The 19,771-nt window shown below is 39.7% G+C and overlaps 1 protein-coding gene across 1 annotated transcript; it reads left to right on the forward strand.

Annotated features, from left to right (window-relative positions):
- The first annotated feature begins 8,361 nt into the window (after window positions 1–8,361).
- Window positions 8,362–19,483, forward strand: ap2m1a (adaptor related protein complex 2 subunit mu 1a). Its single transcript, XM_079877073.1, has 11 exons — window positions 8,362–8,502; window positions 9,993–10,111; window positions 13,092–13,357; window positions 13,689–13,771; window positions 14,731–14,866; window positions 15,510–15,654; window positions 17,237–17,359; window positions 17,437–17,572; window positions 17,692–17,789; window positions 17,871–17,982; window positions 19,168–19,483. The coding sequence occupies exons 2-11, from the start codon at window positions 10,038–10,040 to the stop codon at window positions 19,300–19,302; spliced, it is 1,308 nt and encodes a 435-aa protein (XP_079733199.1). The 5' UTR covers window positions 8,362–8,502; window positions 9,993–10,037; the 3' UTR covers window positions 19,303–19,483.
- The last annotated feature ends 288 nt before the right edge of the window (window positions 19,484–19,771 follow it).

Here is a 19,771-nt window from a genome sequence, read left to right on the forward strand (position 1 = left end):
TACTATACTCGTTCTGACGTTATGCACAACCATGCTATGGTTAGACAAGCAACTATAAAACTTCGAATTTACACAAATGAATTACAACAGGCTGAATTACCTGTCGAGAAGAAAGCAGGGACCCTCGGCGTCCGTTTTAAAATCTTTTCTGCTCATGAGCTCTTTCCATCTGGGAAAAGTTACTCCAATATTGACTATGGTCTTGCTGATTTCTCTGTCGCGTTGACGTTTTAATTCTCTCTTTCAAATGTGAGTACGCACGCACGCACGCACGCACGCACACACACACACCACACTATGTTTCAAATCTGCCGGCACTCGCGAGCTCGCGAGTCGCGAGTAATCTCCCCCTCGCATTTGTCTCTGTGTCACTGAGTGTAAAGCGCGAAAGGCGAAGCTTGAATTTACAGGTATGTCCCTCTTTGGCTAATGTAGTTTCAAGATGGAGGGGCAACATGGCGACCGGCATACGAACCCCTCACCCGTATGTACTTTCAATGGCAGATTATAAACTTAAGAGAATACTTTATTACTGGAAAGAAGTAAATATACATTAATGAGCACATATATTTTTGAAAGAACTAAGTGTTTTTTGCTAAGAATCAACTAAAAAAGTTACACAGTGTAGCTTTAAGGCAGTGGTTCGTAGCCTGGATTAATTATCTTCATGCATATTTATAACAAAAAGAGACTTGTGTCATTTTATTTTATTATACATGTACAGTGGATATGTACTCTGATTCTCTTCACTGTATGTAGATGTAGCCTATAATAAAATAAAATTGACACAACCCTGTCTCTTTTTGTTAAATATCAGTTGTAATGATCAATAATAGCCATTATAAAAGTATAAGTAGCCTAAAAGGTATAAGAAGCTATACAATAAGAAATAAAGCAAACGATTCAGTCAAACATAAGTCAGCTCTCTAGTACAATGTTAAAGGAGAACTCTGGTCAATTTTAACATTGAGCTCATTTTTTTGTACATTTGGAGTGCTGTCAATACAGAGAACAACGACAAAGATCGGTGTTGCCTACACCGTGTTATCCTCTTTTTAAAATTTGCACCCTGTTGACTTCAATGGGGCAAGTTTTAAACCTGCTTTTAGCCTCTTAACATCCTTGATGTGTCATTACAAGTGCACAGGTCATGTGAGTGATTCCTTCGGAGTGAACGCGGGTCAATCTGACTGCAGTAGATGTGAAAGATATGAATAAAAATGATGTTTATTCAGCCAGCGCACATACCTGTATTTACATCCTGTTTTCGGTCGAAGTCCATAGTAATCGATTGTCGAGTTCACACGCATTCACAATGCGCGTGAACTCGACAATCGATTACTATGGACTTTGACCGAAAACAGGATGTAAATACAGGTATGAGCGCTGGCTAAATAAATATAATTTTTATTCATATCTTTCACATCTACTGCAGTCAGATTGACCCGCGTTCACTCCGAAGGAATCACTCACATGACCTGTGCACTTGTAATGACACATCAAGGATGTTAAGAGGCTAAAAGCAGGTTTAAAACTTGCCCCATTGAAGTCAACAGGGTGCAAATTTTAAAAAGAGGATAACACGGTGTAGGCAACACCGATCTTTGTCGTTGTTCTCTGTATTGACAGCACTCCAAATGTACAAAAAAATGAGCTCAATGTTAAAATTGACCGGAGTTCTCCTTTAAAGTTAAATAGCCTAAATATATAAAATTATAAAACTTCCCTTTGCCCTCAGCCAAAACGATTTGCTAGGGAACACATTTTAGATTAATGAAACCAAAGATTGCCTGTTAGATATACACAAGACAAATTATATCATGTTTAACCACTACAGAGACATCATAGCCAGCGGCAAACGTCAGAAGAACTAGCTGAGGCAAGGCTGTTCCAGATGAGGTTAATGAGTGCTGAGCTCCTGGTGATCGCCTGGATCAAACAATTCCGAAAACATCAGATACAATTTTCAAAAAGGCACTATCTTTATAAATAAACCACAGATTTGAGCTTTAAACAACCACATTCTCGCCTGAAAAACTACAATTCTAGACACAATAACAGTTTTTAAATTACGCAGGTTTTCTCCTCTGCTATTTACGCTTGCTGGTTAGTGCAAGATGCATTCTGGGATACCTGGCTGTCTCAAGTCCGCACAAGTCACCTCTCGATGCATCCTTGATAAAAGGGGCGGATCAAGAACGTATTCGGGGATTTGAACTGTACTTGGCTAGATGTGAATTTAAATTGGAACAGTATTTAAGCCCTCATGTTTGCCATGCGTCTTTGTCTAGTATTGTCCCTGTAACCACCTATTACAGAATACTAGACCAATAACATGGACCCACCAGTTCATCTCTTGTGCCTTCGTCAGGGTGACCTCAATATCAAGGAATATGTGGAGGAATTTTGTGGACTGTGCTGCCTTCAATGATATTGCCTTAAAGTACATTTTTCGTAATGGACTAAAATTTTCCTGAATTACCTCATGCCTGACAATACACCACACTGGACTCTAAGTCAATATATTGTCCATGCCCTTCTATTGAGTGGCTCATCATTTACTGTGGGTTTTGTGGGTGAGGAGCCCCGCAATCCCACAGTATCTGCCAAGTCAGGGGCTGTTCACGTCATGCCTGCCTAGTTTTAGTTTCTTCAAATCATTCCTGCTGAGCCTGAGTTTCTTCACATCATGCCTGCCGAGCCTGAGTTTCTTCACGTCATGCCTACCAAGCCTGAGTTTCTTCACGTCATGCCTACCGAGCCTGAGTTTCTTCAAGTCATGCCTACCAAGCCTGAGTTTCTTCACGTCATGCCTACCGAGCCTGAGTTTCTTCACGTCATGCCTTTCAAGCCTGAGTTTCTTCACGTCATGCCTACCAAGCCTGAGTTTCTTCACGTCATGCCTATCAAGCCTGAGTTTCTTCACATCATGCCTACCAAGCCTGAGTTTCCTCACGTCATGCCTACCAAGCCTGAGTTTCTTCACGTCATGCCTACCAAGCCTGAGTTTCTTCACGTCATGCCTACCATGCCTGAGTTTCTTCACGTCATGCCTACCGAGCCTGAGTTTCTTTACGTCATGCCTGCCGAGCCTGAGTTTCTTCACATCATGCCTGCCAAGCTAGAGACTCTTCATCTCATGACCGACAAGCCTGAGTTTCTTCACGTCATGCCTGCCGAGCCTGAGTTTCTTTACGTCATGCCTTCCAAGCCTGAGTTTCTTCACATCATGCCTGCCGAGCCTGAGTTTCTTTACGTCATGCCTTCCAAGCTAGAGACTCTTCATCTCATGACTGACAAGCCTGAGTTTCTTCACGTCATGCCTTCCGAGCCTGAGTTTCTTTACGTCATGCCTGCCAAGCCTGAGTTTCTTCACGTCATGCCTGCCGAGCCTGAGTTTCTTTACGTCATGCCTTCCAAGCTAGAGACTCTTCATCTCATGACTGACAAGCCTGAGTTTCTTCACGTCATGCCTTCCGAGCCTGAGTTTCTTTACGTCATGCCTACCAAGCCTGAGTTTCTTCACGTCATGCCTGCCGAGCCTGAGTTTCTTTACGTCATGCCTTCCAAGCCTGAGTTTCTTCACATCATGCCTGCCGAGCCTGAGTTTCTTTACGTCATGCCTTCCAAGCTAGAGACTCTTCATCTCATGACTGACAAGCCTGAGTTTCTTCACGTCATGCCTTCCGAGCCTGAGTTTCTTTACGTCATGCCTGCCAAGCCTGAGTTTCTTCACGTCATGCCTGCCGAGCCTGAGTTTCTTTACGTCATGCCTTCCAAGCTAGAGACTCTTCATCTCATGACTGACAAGCCTGAGTTTCTTCACGTCATGCCTTCCGAGCCTGAGTTTCTTTACGTCATTCCTGCCAAGCCTGAGTTTCTTCACGTCATGCCTGCCGAGCCTGAGTTTCTTTACGTCATGCCTTCCAAGCTAGAGACTCTTCATCTCATGACTGACAAGCCTGAGTTTCTTCACGTCATGCCTTCCGAGCCTGAGTTTCTTTACGTCATGCCTGCCAAGCCTGAGTTTCTTCACGTCATGCCTGCCGAGCCTGAGTTTCTTTACGTCATGCCTTCCAAGCTAGAGACTCTTCATCTCATGACTGACAAGCCTGAGTTTCTTCACGTCATGCCTTCCGAGCCTGAGTTTCTTTACGTCATTCCTGCCAAGCCTGAGTTTCTTCACGTCATGCCTGCCGAGCCTGAGTTTCTTTACGTCATGCCTTCCAAGCTAGAGACTCTTCATCTCATGACTGACAAGCCTGAGTTTCTTTACGTCATTCCTGCCAAGCCTGAGTTTCTTCACGTCATGCCTTCCGAGCCTGAGTTTCTTTACGTCATTCCTGCCAAGCCTGAGTTTCTTCACGTCATGCCTTCCGAGCCTGAGTTTCTTTACGTCATTCCTGCCAAGCCTGAGTTTCTTCACATCATGCCTTCCGAGCCTGAGTTTCTTTACGTCATGCCTGCCGAGCCTGAGTTTCTTCACGTCATGCCTTCCGAGCCTGAGTTTCTTTACGTCATGCCTGCCAAGCCTGAGTTTCTTCACGTCATGCCTGCCGAGCCTGAGTTTCTTTACGTCATGCCTTCCAAGCCAGAGACTCTTCATCTCATGACTGACAAGCCTGAGTTTCTTCACGTCATGCCTTCCAAGCCAGAGACTCTTCATCTCATGACTGACAAGCCTGAGTTTCTTCACGTCATGCCTTCCGAGCCTGAATTTCTTTACGTCATGCCTACCAAGCCTGAGTTTCTTTACGTCATGCCTGCCAAGCCTGAGTTTCTTCACATCATGCCTGCCAAGCTAGAGACTCTTCATCTCATGACTGACAAGCCTGAGTTTCTTCAAGTCATACCTGCCAAGCCTGAGTTTCTTCACGTCATGCCTGCCAAGCCTGAGTTTCTTCACGTCATGCCTTCCAAGCTAGAGACTCTTCATCTCATGACTGACAAGCCTGAGTTTCTTCACTTTCTTCACGTTATGACGGACAAGTCTGAGTTTCTTCACGTCATGCCTGCCGAGCCTGAGTTTCTTCATGTCATGCCTTCCGAGCCTGAGTTTCTTGAAGTCATGGCCGCCATGCCAGAGTCAGCTCCTGAGACTGCAGTGCTGACCATTATGGCCACGGTTATTTGGTGTGTGTGGGCCGCACACACGTTGTCTCCAGCCCCTGACCAAAGTCTAGAGATGGCTCCAGCCCCTGAGTCCATTCCAGTCCCAGAGCCAGCCCATGAGCCCGCTTCAGAGTCCTCTCCAGCCCATGAGGCCGCTCCAGACTCTGCTATAGCCCCTGAGCGTAATTCCCCCCAAGAAAATTAGCCCCTTGTTAAGACCACGGAGGCCACACCTCTCTGGTCCCCTGAACTGCCCTGGCTTCCTGAACTGCTGCTTGGATGTGTCCTAGCCTGCCAGCATCGCCCATGCTCCACGGTCCAAGTCCTGTCCCCCTTCATGGGCCTGGCCCGCCATCCCTACAGACCGCCCTCCTGGACTCTCGTTTTGTTTCATTTTTTTGTTGGGCGTCGGGAACCGCCAAAAGAGGGGGGATCTGTAATGTATAGTTTTGTTTTTGGTTCATGTTTCATGTTACAGTCTTGTTTCCTGTCTTGTCATGTGATTCCCGTGCCCTCATTTGATCCTGCCATGTGCTTCCCTACTAGTCTCTTGTGTCACGTTGCCATTGGTTAATTGTCTTTATTATGTTCACAGGTGTGTCTTGTTTAGTCACTAGTCCTTGTGTATTTAAGCCCTCATTTTTCCCATGCGTCTTTGTCTAGTATTGTCCCTGTAACAGCTTTGTGGTGAGCTGTTTCTACGTTTATGTTAATAATCATGCCAAGTCAAGTCTTTGTTTTGAATTTTGCTCATGTTTGGATATAAATAAACTGCACTCGGGTTCGTCTGCAACTCTGCTCCAGTGTAAAATAAAATAGCTTAATATACAGTATGCCTATAGAAAACATTTTTTTATTAAAACATTGTCCAAGATATCTACATTAGGCTATACTGATTGTTGACCAAACCTACATTCTTTATTGAACTGATGAGATTATATAAACAAAACAAAAAAAAACATTTTTTTCATACAATAGGAATGAAACAAATGTGCGTAGGCTGATACAAACATTTATGAGCAGAATCCTTTGAATTAAGACAAGAAAGTCTTTGTTAATTGTGTCCCTGCAGGATCAACCTACTCGCTGCTTGAGCAGTGCTTTGACCAGAATACTAATATTTTCAGCATATTTTTGTTTCCTTGTAAAGTCAAATATATAGTAGGTCTAACAGCAGATCATCAAATATTTTTATATTAGTCTAAATTTATCAAAACATTATCAGATACATTGCAAATAGTCATTAATTGCTAAATTAAGTAAATACAGAGGCATTGCATGAGATCTCTTTGTGAATATTAGGAAATAGTTCTAGGCAATTTATAATCTGGATATAAATATTAAAAGAGTGCTTTCAGAATTAACCCTTTCAAGCATAGAGCTGGTAAGTCCCGCCCATCCGTAAAACCCCAAGTGGACCTCTAGGTTGAAAAAATCGTCAATGCAAGTGAATGGGAGAAAATAATTATTTTCTGGTCCCGTTTGAATTGTGCCATGAATGTGAACATATGTTGTCTGTGAATTTTATAATTTTTCATGTTACGAGTTTGACAGTATATGGTATGATTCTTCGGCTAGCAGTTGTGGAAAAGACATAATGAGAAAGACTACATGTCGCCTATGTGACGTCACCCCATAAAGTTGACTTACCCGTGGTTTTCGCCAACCTCAACGATTTTGTCCTCTCCCTGAAAGAAGGCGGTGAAGTGCACCAAAGACACAGCCATGTTTAGCGGGATCCGTGAGCTAGTGTCCGTGTGCGAGTGGTGACGTTTCAAACGCGTCGAAAGCAGCGAAGAGTTGTAGTCCACAAAGTGCTCTCACACAAAGTCTAACCGTATCAAACTTCTACCCGCTAAATTGTAGCATTCTTTACACGAAAAATTATATTAAAAATTCACAGACAACATATGTTCACATTCATGGCACAATTCAAACAGGACAGGAAAATAATTATTTTCTCCCATTCACTTGCAATGACGATTTTTCAACCTAGAGGTCCAGTGGGGTTAGAGGAAGGGGCGGGACTTACCATCTCTATAGATGTCACTTCAGTGGACAGCTATTCAAAAAGCATTTTCTTAATGCATGGGTTTTGATGGCATAGTTGCACATGTGATTACGTGCACATTACTTGGAATGCATTACTGTACTCATTACATCAAAAAGTAATCTGATTCCATTATGCATGTTACTTGTAATCCGTTACCCCCAACGCTGGTCATTTCAGATGAGATTGAAAAACACCTGATCACTAGTTTTTTTCCACAGTCTGAAAACATTAGATCAAGATTTCAGTCTGAGGTTTTCTCAGAGAGGAGAGCTACGGTAAAACTGGATGGAGCGTCAGTGTTATCTACATAGTCAGAGTTGGGTTTCCTGAGAGCTGTACCTTCTCTGGTTGTAGAGATCTTTGATGGAATCACGTCCTCATGTTCTGATATCAAAGAAACGTGAAGTTCAACTTGTATGAATTTCTTTGTCTGCTGGTCGAATGGGAACAAACTCAATTGCATTTATATTTTTGTATATATTTTATAGCCTAGCTTTCACATGATTTTATAGAATTTTATTAGCTGGTTTGTTAAATACACACAATATTGCTGTGTTATTACTTTTTTAAGTAATAGAGTATCTCTTCAATTAAACCAAAATGTCCACTCAAGTGTACATCTGAAAATCTCTTTGAAATAATGTGTTCAATTTCTTTTTGTAAATCTTGTTTTTCATGCCCTAAACACAGGGGGATCCTGACAGAGGTTGGCATATTGATGCATGAAAGGGTTAATACTGGCATTTTACGTAGAATTTGTAGCCGTTCTGATGATTCTGACCGATGAAGTAAGACAGATACTCTTATTTCACGTGAGCTGATGCCATGGCTGATGCATGCGGTAGTTTTCATCAAACATCTCTGCTCTACTCTATAAACAAAATGTCTAGAACTGTGTTGGTCCATCAGCATTTATCCTCATCACGCCAGTGTCCGCCTTGTACTCATTGTACTACGGCGAAGACTTGGCTCATAAATATTAACTAGGTATGTTGTTATTGGGCGCTTCATTGCGGTTACTAAGCAACGTCACTTTACTATTTTAATATTCATGACCTGTTTTTTTAAGCAAGAATATAGTATAATTCTTTATACAATTATAAACTAAAATAATAATATAGACGCCTTTTGTATTTTTGATTAAACAAACGGACATGCAAAATGTTAGTTGCGTTGTCGCAGGCCGTACGCATGCGCGCTGTCAACGCTGTCAGCTGACTTCCTGGCCGAGGGAGGGATTGCTGCTAGTGTCCCGCTAATCCTTTAGATCCAAAAAAAATACCACGGTCGTAGAGGGAACGGTCCATTCCGCGCCTATTCGTGCGGACATTAAGTAGGTATGGTCACATTTTTTAACTGAACATACCCAAGGACAGAAAGTGTTTGTATTTTAGCCTGGATGAATGGTTTTTATCATCGAAGTGTTCCGCGAAATTTCGATACAGGTCTCGAGGGAAGGAACAGAGCAGTTCACCAGCTCCCTTACTATTGATGACTCTTGGTGCATTTTGAATAATTAATATTAGGTACGAGATGAAGGACGCGCGGTTAACGATCTCAAAACACGAACATTTAATGGTACATGCCTCTCAGTTGGCAGACATCTTGTAGTAATTACGCCGCGATTAACCACACAGGACGGACACTTCCTGTTCAGCGCCTGTACATTGAGTGAATACCAACATCATTTGCCGTTACAATGTTTGTCGAGCAAACACTTATATTTACACAATATCGCGTTTTGTGATTGAAAAACGGGTGATTTTTGTCTGTTGCCATGCGCCAAAAGATATAGGCTACTCATTCAGTTTTCAGTATATTGTTATTAGGGTCAATGACATGACGTGCATATTTTAGTGCAAGTGTATTATTTCCTTTTAAAATTAGGCTATTTGATACATTTATGACATCACTTTATTCTATAAAACCTATTTAGTTTGAATTAATTTATTTAATACATATTATTGTATGTTGTGTTATCTTTAAACCCCCAAAATGTCAGGTTGTGCAACTGCCCGAACAAATTAATTTAAAATGGTTTCTTAATATTAAAAACTAAATACTGAGGCATCATTTTAGGTTTGAAGCCTTTCATATAAACACATTTTTATAAATATCAGTAGTTTTAAAGCGGCTGAGATAATTGAAAAACCTTTGTCCTGTAATTTATATATTCTCAAATGTCAGGGTGGCACAACTGCAAACATGGCTCTTTTATTATGAATTGATGATGTAATTACAGTAAACATGATAATGCATCATCCAGAGGAGCCCAACTGATCCTTGTGACAGAGTGAAAAGATTTCTAGATCTCTAAAATACTGGTAAAAACGGATAATTTCAAGTATGGGTAGGTTGGTACACTTTTAATGTCAGGTGGTTCAACTACAGTATATATACAACTATTTGGTTGTACCGCCCGACATAAAACCATTAAAAAAAATGAAATTAAACACTTTGAAAAGGTATTTAACAATTGAAACTTGTTTAAACACATTGCTCATGACTCAAAAATATGCATTACATCAGTTTTGAATAAAAAAAAAATTAAAAAAAACTTTTTTGAAGCTTTATCTGTCAATGACCAAATATGTGCTTTTAACTTGGGTGATTTCTTTTATAGTCAGTAAGTCATTTTATCTCCTTATACTATATTATTTGGTTTGTCACAGAAGCACAAACTGTTGAGAGTAAACCATCCTGGCTGCTTTATCTAGTCTCTCTTGTAGGGCTGAATGCCTCTCATATCTTATCAAGGTCCCACAGAGCTCTTCTATCAACCAGTCAGTGAGCTTCATGTTCATTTTCATTGTCCTGTGAATTATAGAAGTGACAGCCCACCATGGAATGTGAGGTCTGAGGGACAGCCACCATGATTGGAGGACTGTTCATCTATAACCATAAAGGAGAGGTGCTGATCTCCCGCGTCTACCGCGATGACATAGGGTGAGTGAGTTCATCATGGGTGGAAAATGCTCTTAAAACAGCTTTTAAATATGACATGGAAATATACTTTATTGTCCCTGATAAGGAAATTTGTAATGGACTCCATAGCCAGCATTTCACCAAAACCTGATACATTAAAAAAACATTACACAAAATATTCATACACATAAAAATGAATAGACTTCACTAACTCATGTTCAACAGTCTAATTGATACCGTTACAAAAGAGATTTTAAACCTGTTCTGTACCTTCTTCCAGACGGTAAGAGTTCATAAGAGGGGTAGAGTACATGAGATGGGTCACTTAACATCATTTTAGCCTCATTTAATGTGCATTGCTTATACAGAGTCTGAATACTTGGATAGTCTTTTAGTCCAATCATTTTCATCGAAGTTCGAACAATATATAGTATCTTTGATTTTGATTTTATTCTGATTTCAAGGATTATATCGAGTATGTTAGAGAAAATGCAGGTCGATCGTTTTCTAGGTTTTTCTAAACCATCTGGGGACAGGCCAGTAAACAGCCATCCAGAAAACACAACAACCACTAAAAACTGCATAGAACACATAGCAACACAGAAAAACACCTAATCTATATTTATTTTTGCTATTAGAAATATTAGAATACATTTTTTTTGTTGGTTGGTGTTAAAAAATACTGGTCTTATTTTCATCATGCGTGCTCAGCAGAGTTTAAACTCCATACCATTGGGGTCATCCTGTTAGGGAAGAGGAAAGATGACAGGATGTTCGAAAACAGGAAATATTGCCCCATTCCATCATCTTGACAAACTAAATTTCATTTTTCATTTAAACCATAAATGGGGAAGTTTTTTTTTTTTTTTTTTTGGCTCTCCATAGAACCCCAGATCAAATGTTCTCATAAAGATTTCATTTGGTATGTGTTTGCATTACTGTTGTCCATTTACACATGCAGCCCATCTTTGTCTTTCTCCTTTTTCCTTGTCATTATTCCCCTCATGCTCTTTGTCCTTTGTACTGTTTTTCTCCATGTTCATTGTGGCTACTGTAGCACTAGGTAAGCGATCCTACTACAACCAATGACCAGGCATGTTTTTTTTTAGATCCCAACAACAACCAACCAATCACTCTGACGCATGTCACCAGTGAACCCAATCTAGGGTTGGGCAATATAGCTAAAACATGCCTTCTAAGCCTTGATACGTCTCTACCTTTTTGTTATTGCATCCATCCGTCCGTCTGTCTGTCTGTCTATAGATATAACCATTCAAAAATAACAGACTTCCTTGTACATTTTACCTTCAGTTAGTGTTTTCAACTGATATATTTAAACAATTCAAAAATACTGATTTGTATAAATTAAGGAAATTAAAAAAAAAAAAAAATATTCTCACAAGTTATGGCACTAGTAGTGGGCATGAAACCTTCCTACTTAAATGGTGTTTGGGAAACTTGGGTTTATGGCCAAAAAGAAAATCTTGTAAAACTGTGTAATAATAATCATTTGTTTGTCAATCATCTATTCCATCATAAATATGCATAGATATATTATCATGTATTGCCCAGCTCTACTTCAAGCATGTCACCTGACATACTTCAGTCACTCGAATATTGTGAGGATATGTAATTGCACCAGCAGCAGGTTTACCATAATGCCCTTTTCTTTTGACTGCACTCAGGCATGAGATGACACAATGTTGGTCATTTTTTGGGTTTGTGTATGTTGGATATTTTGACAGATTATGCACCTTTCTGATGGAAATGTTTGTCTATACATGAAACTAGAGACGTATTTTTCAGTTCTGTTCCCGACCACTCCTGCAGGATTCTGTCCCATTCCCGTAAAAATATGTTACTTTCTCCGTCTCCCGCCGGCACCATTCATGTTTTGTCCCCCTTCCGCACGCAAAAGCTTACATACAAGTATAAATTGTTTTTTTTTTCCTGTATGTCCATGAAATTATTTCAAGTTACGTGTCGCCTAGCCACAACCTACACATCCCAGCATCAATGCTCCTAATAAATTATTTATCAAAGCATCAAGATTCACAAACCACTGTTAATTTAACATAAAAGCAAGCATAGGCTACTGCGTGCATGGTTTGGCATGGCAGAATGTGCGCAAAGTGCGCTCCGTTAATAATCCCTAAAAGCTGACATCTCAGTTCATCGCGATCTGACAAAGCTCCGTTATTATCAATGAAACTGACTGCACAATGTCTACACTTAGTTTGTCAAAATCAGAAGATTCACCAGCATGCAGAATTCAGCACTGAACAAAAACTCAGACGTTTTGAGCGGTGAGTGGAGTCTATCGTAAATGCATCTGATTGGCCATTGCGTTCAAGAAATCAACACACATACCTGTGATTGGCTACATTGCACAACGCTGCAATAGAAACTCTGCCTATGCTTGTACCTGTAAATTGTTTTTATTTTAGTTTAGTTGTCCTTGTTGCTTTTTTGCAATAGATGTTTTTTAAGATATTTCTATTTTGTGGGAGTCACGCAAATCGTTTTATTCTCCACCAACCCTCGCACACACGCACACGAGTACCTAACCACCCACACCCGGCCATCATCTTGTTGCGTCGGGTGCAGGTCTCTACGTGAAACAACCTTACACTTTCATTCATTTTGGCCTTTTTTTTTTTTTTTTTAATCAGTTACAGCAGATGATTTTAAAAAGAAATGAAATCGCAAAGACAAAAAGGAAATTTTATTTTATTGGACTGTATAGTTCTCTTCAAAAGAAGTTCACTTTTGTTTGTTTTAGACTGGCAAAAGCTCTTTTGTCTACGGGACCTTTTAACTTATCTTGAGGTTCATGAAGGTTTGGGTCAACTGGGAACAGTCAAGTCTTTAATGCCTTGTTCGCAGATAAAAGGAGTGCTTGTCTTAAAGGGTTTACGGGCAGATGGTGACCATGTGCTCACTCTTCCTGCCCAACTCCATTATCTCTACCTTGACCTCACGTCCTAATCCTCCTCCACAGGCGCAACGCTGTGGACGCGTTCCGCGTGAACGTGATCCACGCCCGTCAGCAGGTGCGCTCTCCTGTCACCAACATCGCCCGCACCAGCTTCTTCCACGTCAAACGCTCCAACATCTGGCTGGCTGCGGTCACCAAGCAGAATGTCAACGCTGCAATGGTGTTCGAGTTCCTCTACAAGATGTGTGACGTCATGACGGCCTACTTTGGGAAGATCAGTGAGGAGAATATCAAGAACAACTTCGTGCTTATCTACGAGTTGCTGGATGGTAAGGCTGGTTCAGAAACATAGGAGTAATATCCTGACACTGTTCTCTCAGTTATATCTGATCCTCCATGTGCCTGTGTTAACCGCATTACCTCAAACCAAACTCGCCCTCCTCTAAATGGCATGCTTTCCTGGCAGTCATCCACTGTTGGCGGTTAGGAGCATCTTAAACCATGAGCTGTCCAGAAAACATTGTCCTCCAGCTGAAATAATAAAAGGTTACCTAAATGAAACGAATGGAGACAAAGTCTGTTTAAAACAGTTCTTGGAGCATTGAGTGGTTCATTCCAGAATAATGATTCATTTATGTATTTGTGTGTGTGTGTGTGCAGAGATCCTGGACTTTGGATACCCACAGAACTCCGAGACAGGAGCACTGAAGACTTTTATTACCCAACAGGGTATCAAAGGCCAGGCAAGAACAGGCTCTTTTAGTAGTTCATATTTTTGATGTTCATATGAATTTTCTATTTTTAAACACCAATGTGACTCCAGAATTGAGATTGGGAACCTCCCTTTCTGGATGTCCTCTAAGTCGGGCCAGTAGATCAAATTTCTGCATGTCTTTCCAACATTTTCACTGGCATAACATATAAGTAAATATGCATGTACATGATACATAATCACCTTTTTTAATGTATAAGTAGGTGTGGCCATTTGTAACTTGAAAGTGAAAATGAAGCAGTCAGTCAAGTTAACATTTAGTAAAAAATTATACATCAAACGATAAATGATGCCATTTTAAAAAAAACAAAAGGATGTTTTATCTCGTTTGTAGCAAGGGTGGCGCCATCTTGCAGTACTACAACCATTTGTTGTAATTTGTACACTTCCAGTGTCATTTGCTTCGTTATTTTTAGCTGTACAAAACAGCATATGCAGTTATTTCAAACGGGTATTTCTTATCATATTATTTTAATGCATTGTTGTAATTATAAACACGCTGGTTTGTAGTGTAAATGGTTTTACCATTTACTGCGCTTTATTTATCTATATATTTACATAGTTATATTTACATAAAAATATACGGCTAATGAACACAGAAAAAAGCTTAACTTCCATTGTTGCAAAACTAGCTCAGTTGAGCAAGTGAGAGTTCCATCAACTGTCCCGAAATGCTCTTACACTGGTTTTTAGCCCTGTCCATGTTATCTGTGCAGATTCTAACATAAACCGTTTCTCTTTTTTTTCCCTTGCTTTTCTGGACGTGTCTGACTGCAGCATCAGGTATGTGTACACTTTTTTTAAAAATATATATTTTAAGTTTTTCTCAGATTACATTACATACTAGTGGCACCTAAACGTATTTAAACCACGATTTAAAATAGTCTGTGACCTTCCTAACGGTCTTCGGTGGTGCATTATTGTCCTCAGACGAAGGAGGAGCAGTCTCAGATCACCAGCCAGGTGACTGGTCAGATCGGTTGGCGTCGTGAAGGCATCAAGTACCGTCGCAACGAGCTCTTCCTGGATGTGCTGGAGAGTGTCAACCTGCTCATGTCTCCACAGGGTAAGACCGCATTAACGGAGGTCTCATGACTGTGTGCCTCAGTTATTAGGCCGTGTGTCCACCAAAGCTTTTTTTCCAGAGGCTAGCGTATTTTTCCAATTGTTTTCAATGGGAGCGCCATGATTTTAAAATGCCAGCAGCGTAACGAGGAGCTGAGTCTGTTTCACGCTCGAGCGCTCAGCGTTTTTACTGGTCGCAGAGAGTTGAAGAATATTCAACTTTGGGTAAAACGCAGCGGTCATCATTTTCATCACTGTTTTTACTCGGCCATCCAATCACAGTGGAGGAGGGGCGGGACAAATTCAACAGCGACCAAACGACCGAATTGCTTGTACAACGGCAACAGATGACACCAACAAGCAAAATACTGGAACAAACTAATTTAAAACAAGATCCAGATCAAATACTTTTCATTGTATCAACATTCTTATATAGAAACAATGCAGAAACAAACTATCTGTGAGTTCCGCGGATATTCCGTATCATAGCAAGCAAAGTGAACTCAACTTTTTAAGTTTTCACAACTGAAAAAAAGCTCTCAAGCGCCCACAGCTAGGCGTTTTCAGCTGGCTAAGAAAGCTTTTGTCGGACACACGGCCTTAGTCTCAAAGCATTCTCACGCTACTGTGTGTCATCCTGACAGGTCAAGTCCTGAGCGCTCACGTCTCCGGTCGTGTGGTGATGAAGAGCTACCTGAGTGGAATGCCTGAATGCAAGTTTGGCATGAATGACAAAATCGTCATTGACAAACAGGGGAAAGGAGGGACTACTGATGATGCTGGGAAAAGGTTTTTGAAGTGCTTCATGTTCACGCAGTTGTTCTGCTTGTCTGTCTCCTCTCTTTGTTTGCTTTGAAAATTTTGTTTGTCTTTTTATCTGGATTTTGTTTCTCAATCCAGAATTTTTAAAACATGTTTGAACGTAAAGTGTGTGGTTTATTTTGATTTTTGAAGCTGTCTGTTTTTGTTGCGTCTCTCTTTCTCTGTGCTCCCAAAGTGAGTTAGGGGGAAGGTAATTGTATCTTTACATTTCTGTGTTCAGTTTTATGTTAGTTGTGTTGTTAATCTACAGAACAAATGAGTGTCTTATTACAAATTATTATTATTTTTTATTTTTTTTGTAGGGATGCATAATATATTGGCCAATATTAGCATTTTTTTTTTATTGTTTCAGTCTAATTTGGCCAATATTGTTAAATTCAGGGCTTTTATTATTATTATTATTATTTTTCAATTCCATCTCGCTTCTCTTTTTCAATGCCAGGTTACAGAAGAACATTAATGGACATAAATGTTCTGATAATAAATTTTACTTTAAGATAACAACTAATCTTACCATTAATTTTTACATCTAAATTGAAGATTTCATAAAAGACATTTTTTTTTACCAACAAAGCAAAATACACTACCATTCAAAAGTTTGCAGTCGGTGAATTTTTTTTTGATAAAAATTCAGGAAAAACAGTAATAATATGACCGTTTTCAAATAGCTGTTTTCAATTTTAAATTATTTTAAAGTGTAATTTATTAGAAACTGTTCAAAACTGGCATTTTTTTTCTTTCTTTTACCATAAAACCATGATAATTTTGTTCAGGATGAACAATTTAAAAGCTTTTGTTCGAAATGGACATTTTTTGTGAATTTAAGTATTAACCCCCCCTCTCCAAAAATCGTACTGACCCTAAATTTCTGAACAGTAGTGTAAGTTAAATATTAGTAGATAACATGGTATCGGTTAATGGCCATAATTAAAAATACGAATAAAACTTTCAGTGCATCCCTAGTTTTTATAAGTGTGCATTTTAGCAGTAAGTGATTTTGATTTATTTTTGTCAGTGATGATTTCATTTTATGTACAGTTTATTCTAGTAGAGCGGTGTCTACTCACTCCTGGAAAGCCACTGTCCTGCAGAGTTTACCTCCAACCCCAATTAAACACAATCGCCCCCTATACCCTCAAATAGGGCACTGTTTGAGGGGGCAGCCATTTGTATTGGTGCTGAAACCATAGTGGACGTTATCGAGTGCACTCATTCAATCAATGGTTATTAAACAGCGAGCACAAACTACACAAAAGCGGCAGCCCTTCCGGTGCACTTGGTGTCCGAATTCACTCACTCGTTTGCATTCACTCCTTCAAGTGGACAGGTGTTAGTGAATGAGTGTATAGGAGCGATTTCGAACACAGCCGAGGTCTTCCTAGGCATACTGGACACTTCCAGGCAGGTGTGTTGAGGCAAGTTGGAGCTAAACTGTGGGACAGCAGCCCTCCAGGAGCAGGATTGGACGCCCCTGCTCTAGTATTTGCTCCTTTTGCCAAATATCTTAACGGTGTATATCATCAAACTCTTACCTTCTTGGTTTCTCCAGCAGTGGGAAGCAGTCCATAGCCATCGACGACTGCACTTTCCATCAGTGTGTGCGTCTCAGCAAGTTCGACTCTGAGCGCAGCATCAGCTTCATCCCTCCTGATGGGGAATATGAGCTCATGAGGTTAGTTCAGCTTCAGTCTGTCTTCACACCGAGAGTCTGATTCTGTTTTAACACATCCTCGATCTGTGTGTGCGCAGGTATCGCACCACTAAGGACATTATTCTGCCCTTCCGGGTCATTCCACTGGTCCGAGAGGTTGGACGCACAAAGCTGGAGGTCAAAGTTGTCATCAAATCTAATTTCAAGCCCTCACTCCTGGCACAGAAAATAGAGGTGAGTTAAAAGAGAAAATAGAGACTTAACACTGCATGTTCACACGCTTAAGACAGAACATTTCAGTTTGTTTGTAAAAGAGTTTGTCAGATGATGTGTGCGGTGACTGTTTTGAACAGGTACGCATTCCAACACCTCTGAACACTAGTGGAGTGCAGGTGATCTGTATGAAAGGAAAAGCCAAATACAAGGCCAGCGAGAACGCCATTGTGTGGAAGTAAGTCAGCGTCTTCACGTTTCTCTGCATCAGGTGCTTGTGTGCGTATACTCATGTCATCCTGTCTGTCTCTCTGCTCAGGATCAAACGCATGGCAGGAATGAAGGAGTCTCAGATCAGTGCTGAGATTGAGCTGCTGCCCACTAATGACAAGAAGAAGTGGGCCCGTCCACCCATTTCCATGAACTTTGAGGTGAGCGTTGAATTAAGTGTAGTTTCAATCGGTTTTCTTTTCAGTGTGCTTCTTATAAAATAACTCTCAAAGTATCTAAAATCTGGACGTTTGGATACGAATTAAAATCCTGACTTAATTTAGCAATAAATATAGAATATGGAAATAAAAAATCTTTTTACTAACTTGTCTCATAAATAAATAAATAAAAATAGCCTATTTTTTGGTCAATAAGCTGAGTTACAGGGTTGAATGAAATTCAGAAAGGATTTTTGAATATTTTTTTATCATGTTTGTGGTGCTTTTTTAACTAATATAACTAAAATTTGGACATGTTTGGATACAGTTAAAAATCATTATTTGTGTGATTTAATTTAGCTATAAATATAAACTTTGATTAAAAAATTATCAACTAAAACAATCTATTAACTTATATTGATAAAAAAAAACTCTAGCTAACATTTTATTTTATGAGAAATGAGTAAGTAACAGGGTTGAATGAATTGACATTTGAATATTTTTATGAGGTTTGCTGTGCTTTTTTGCAATTGTTAACTTAAATAATTTGACTAAAATTTGGATGTAGTTTGGATACGGTTTAAAACCTGTTTTTTGTTATAATTTAGCTATGAACAATTAAAAAATATATATTTACCTACTTATTTCTAATAAATAACAGAAAATATGGCAACACTACAATAAGGTTCCGTTTAGTTAATGCATTAACAACGATAAATACATTTACAGTAGTCATGAATTTTTGTTAATAAAAACAAGTTCATGCTAGATCAGGTCAATTAAATAATATTTACAGATACGACTTTTGATTTTAATGTGTTAGGAAATGTTGAAATTAACATGAACTCAAATTAATACATGCTTTAAAGTGTTTTTAATTCTAAGTTCATGTTAACTAGCGTAGTTAACAAATGGAACCTTATTCTAAAGCGTTCGCTAAAATATTCATTTGCTCTTTTTTTCTCAATAAGCTCATAAGTAACTGTTAAATAAATTAATATTTGAATATCAGTCACTTTTTTGGGGGAGGTAGGTACAAACATTAGATGTTAAAACTAGCTACTTTTTTATATTTTCACACATTTATATTATTTTATAGTTTGTCTGATGTATCCAATTGTCAACAGCTTGTACCCTCTTCATGGCACACATTTCTGTTGTATTTCATCTGTTATTTTCTTGTCTCAGGTTCCGTTTGCACCCTCGGGTTTGAAGGTGCGTTACCTGAAGGTGTTCGAGTCGAAACTGAACTACAGTGACCACGATGTGATTAAATGGGTGCGATACATCGGACGCAGCGGTATCTACGAGACGCGCTGCTAATGAGCTGCTTAGCAGAGGGACCAGCTTTTACTGTCCTATAAATATACTATGTTTCCCTCCTTCCCTCTCAAGATTTGTGGATGAATTAAAAAAAGGCTAATTACAAAAATATGCAAAATGTGAAACGTAGTTACCTGTATGTGTTTGTACGAGTGCTGTAATGACCAGGTCCAGTGGAGAGCAGTGAGTGGTGTACTTTAAAGCCTGTGCAGTTAATGTCCGTCTTTCAAAACCCAGCTTCCTGATTCGGTGTAGTCGGTCTTACGGGACCCCTGTCCATTGTCGTTGGTTATACTCCCATTGGTCATACTCTCAGTATCCTATCTATCTCTCTCTGTGACTGTTTAGTTCGGTATAAATATATAATGGAGAAAAAAAAAACGTGTTGTGTGTATTTGCAGTTTCATTTTTCTTCAATTCAGCGTATATCACATGTCTTTATATTTCATAGTTGTATCATGACGAATGA

This window comes from Squalius cephalus, assembly GCF_949319135.1.
Source record: "Squalius cephalus genome assembly, chromosome: 7".
NCBI lineage: Eukaryota > Metazoa > Chordata > Actinopteri > Cypriniformes > Leuciscidae > Squalius > Squalius cephalus.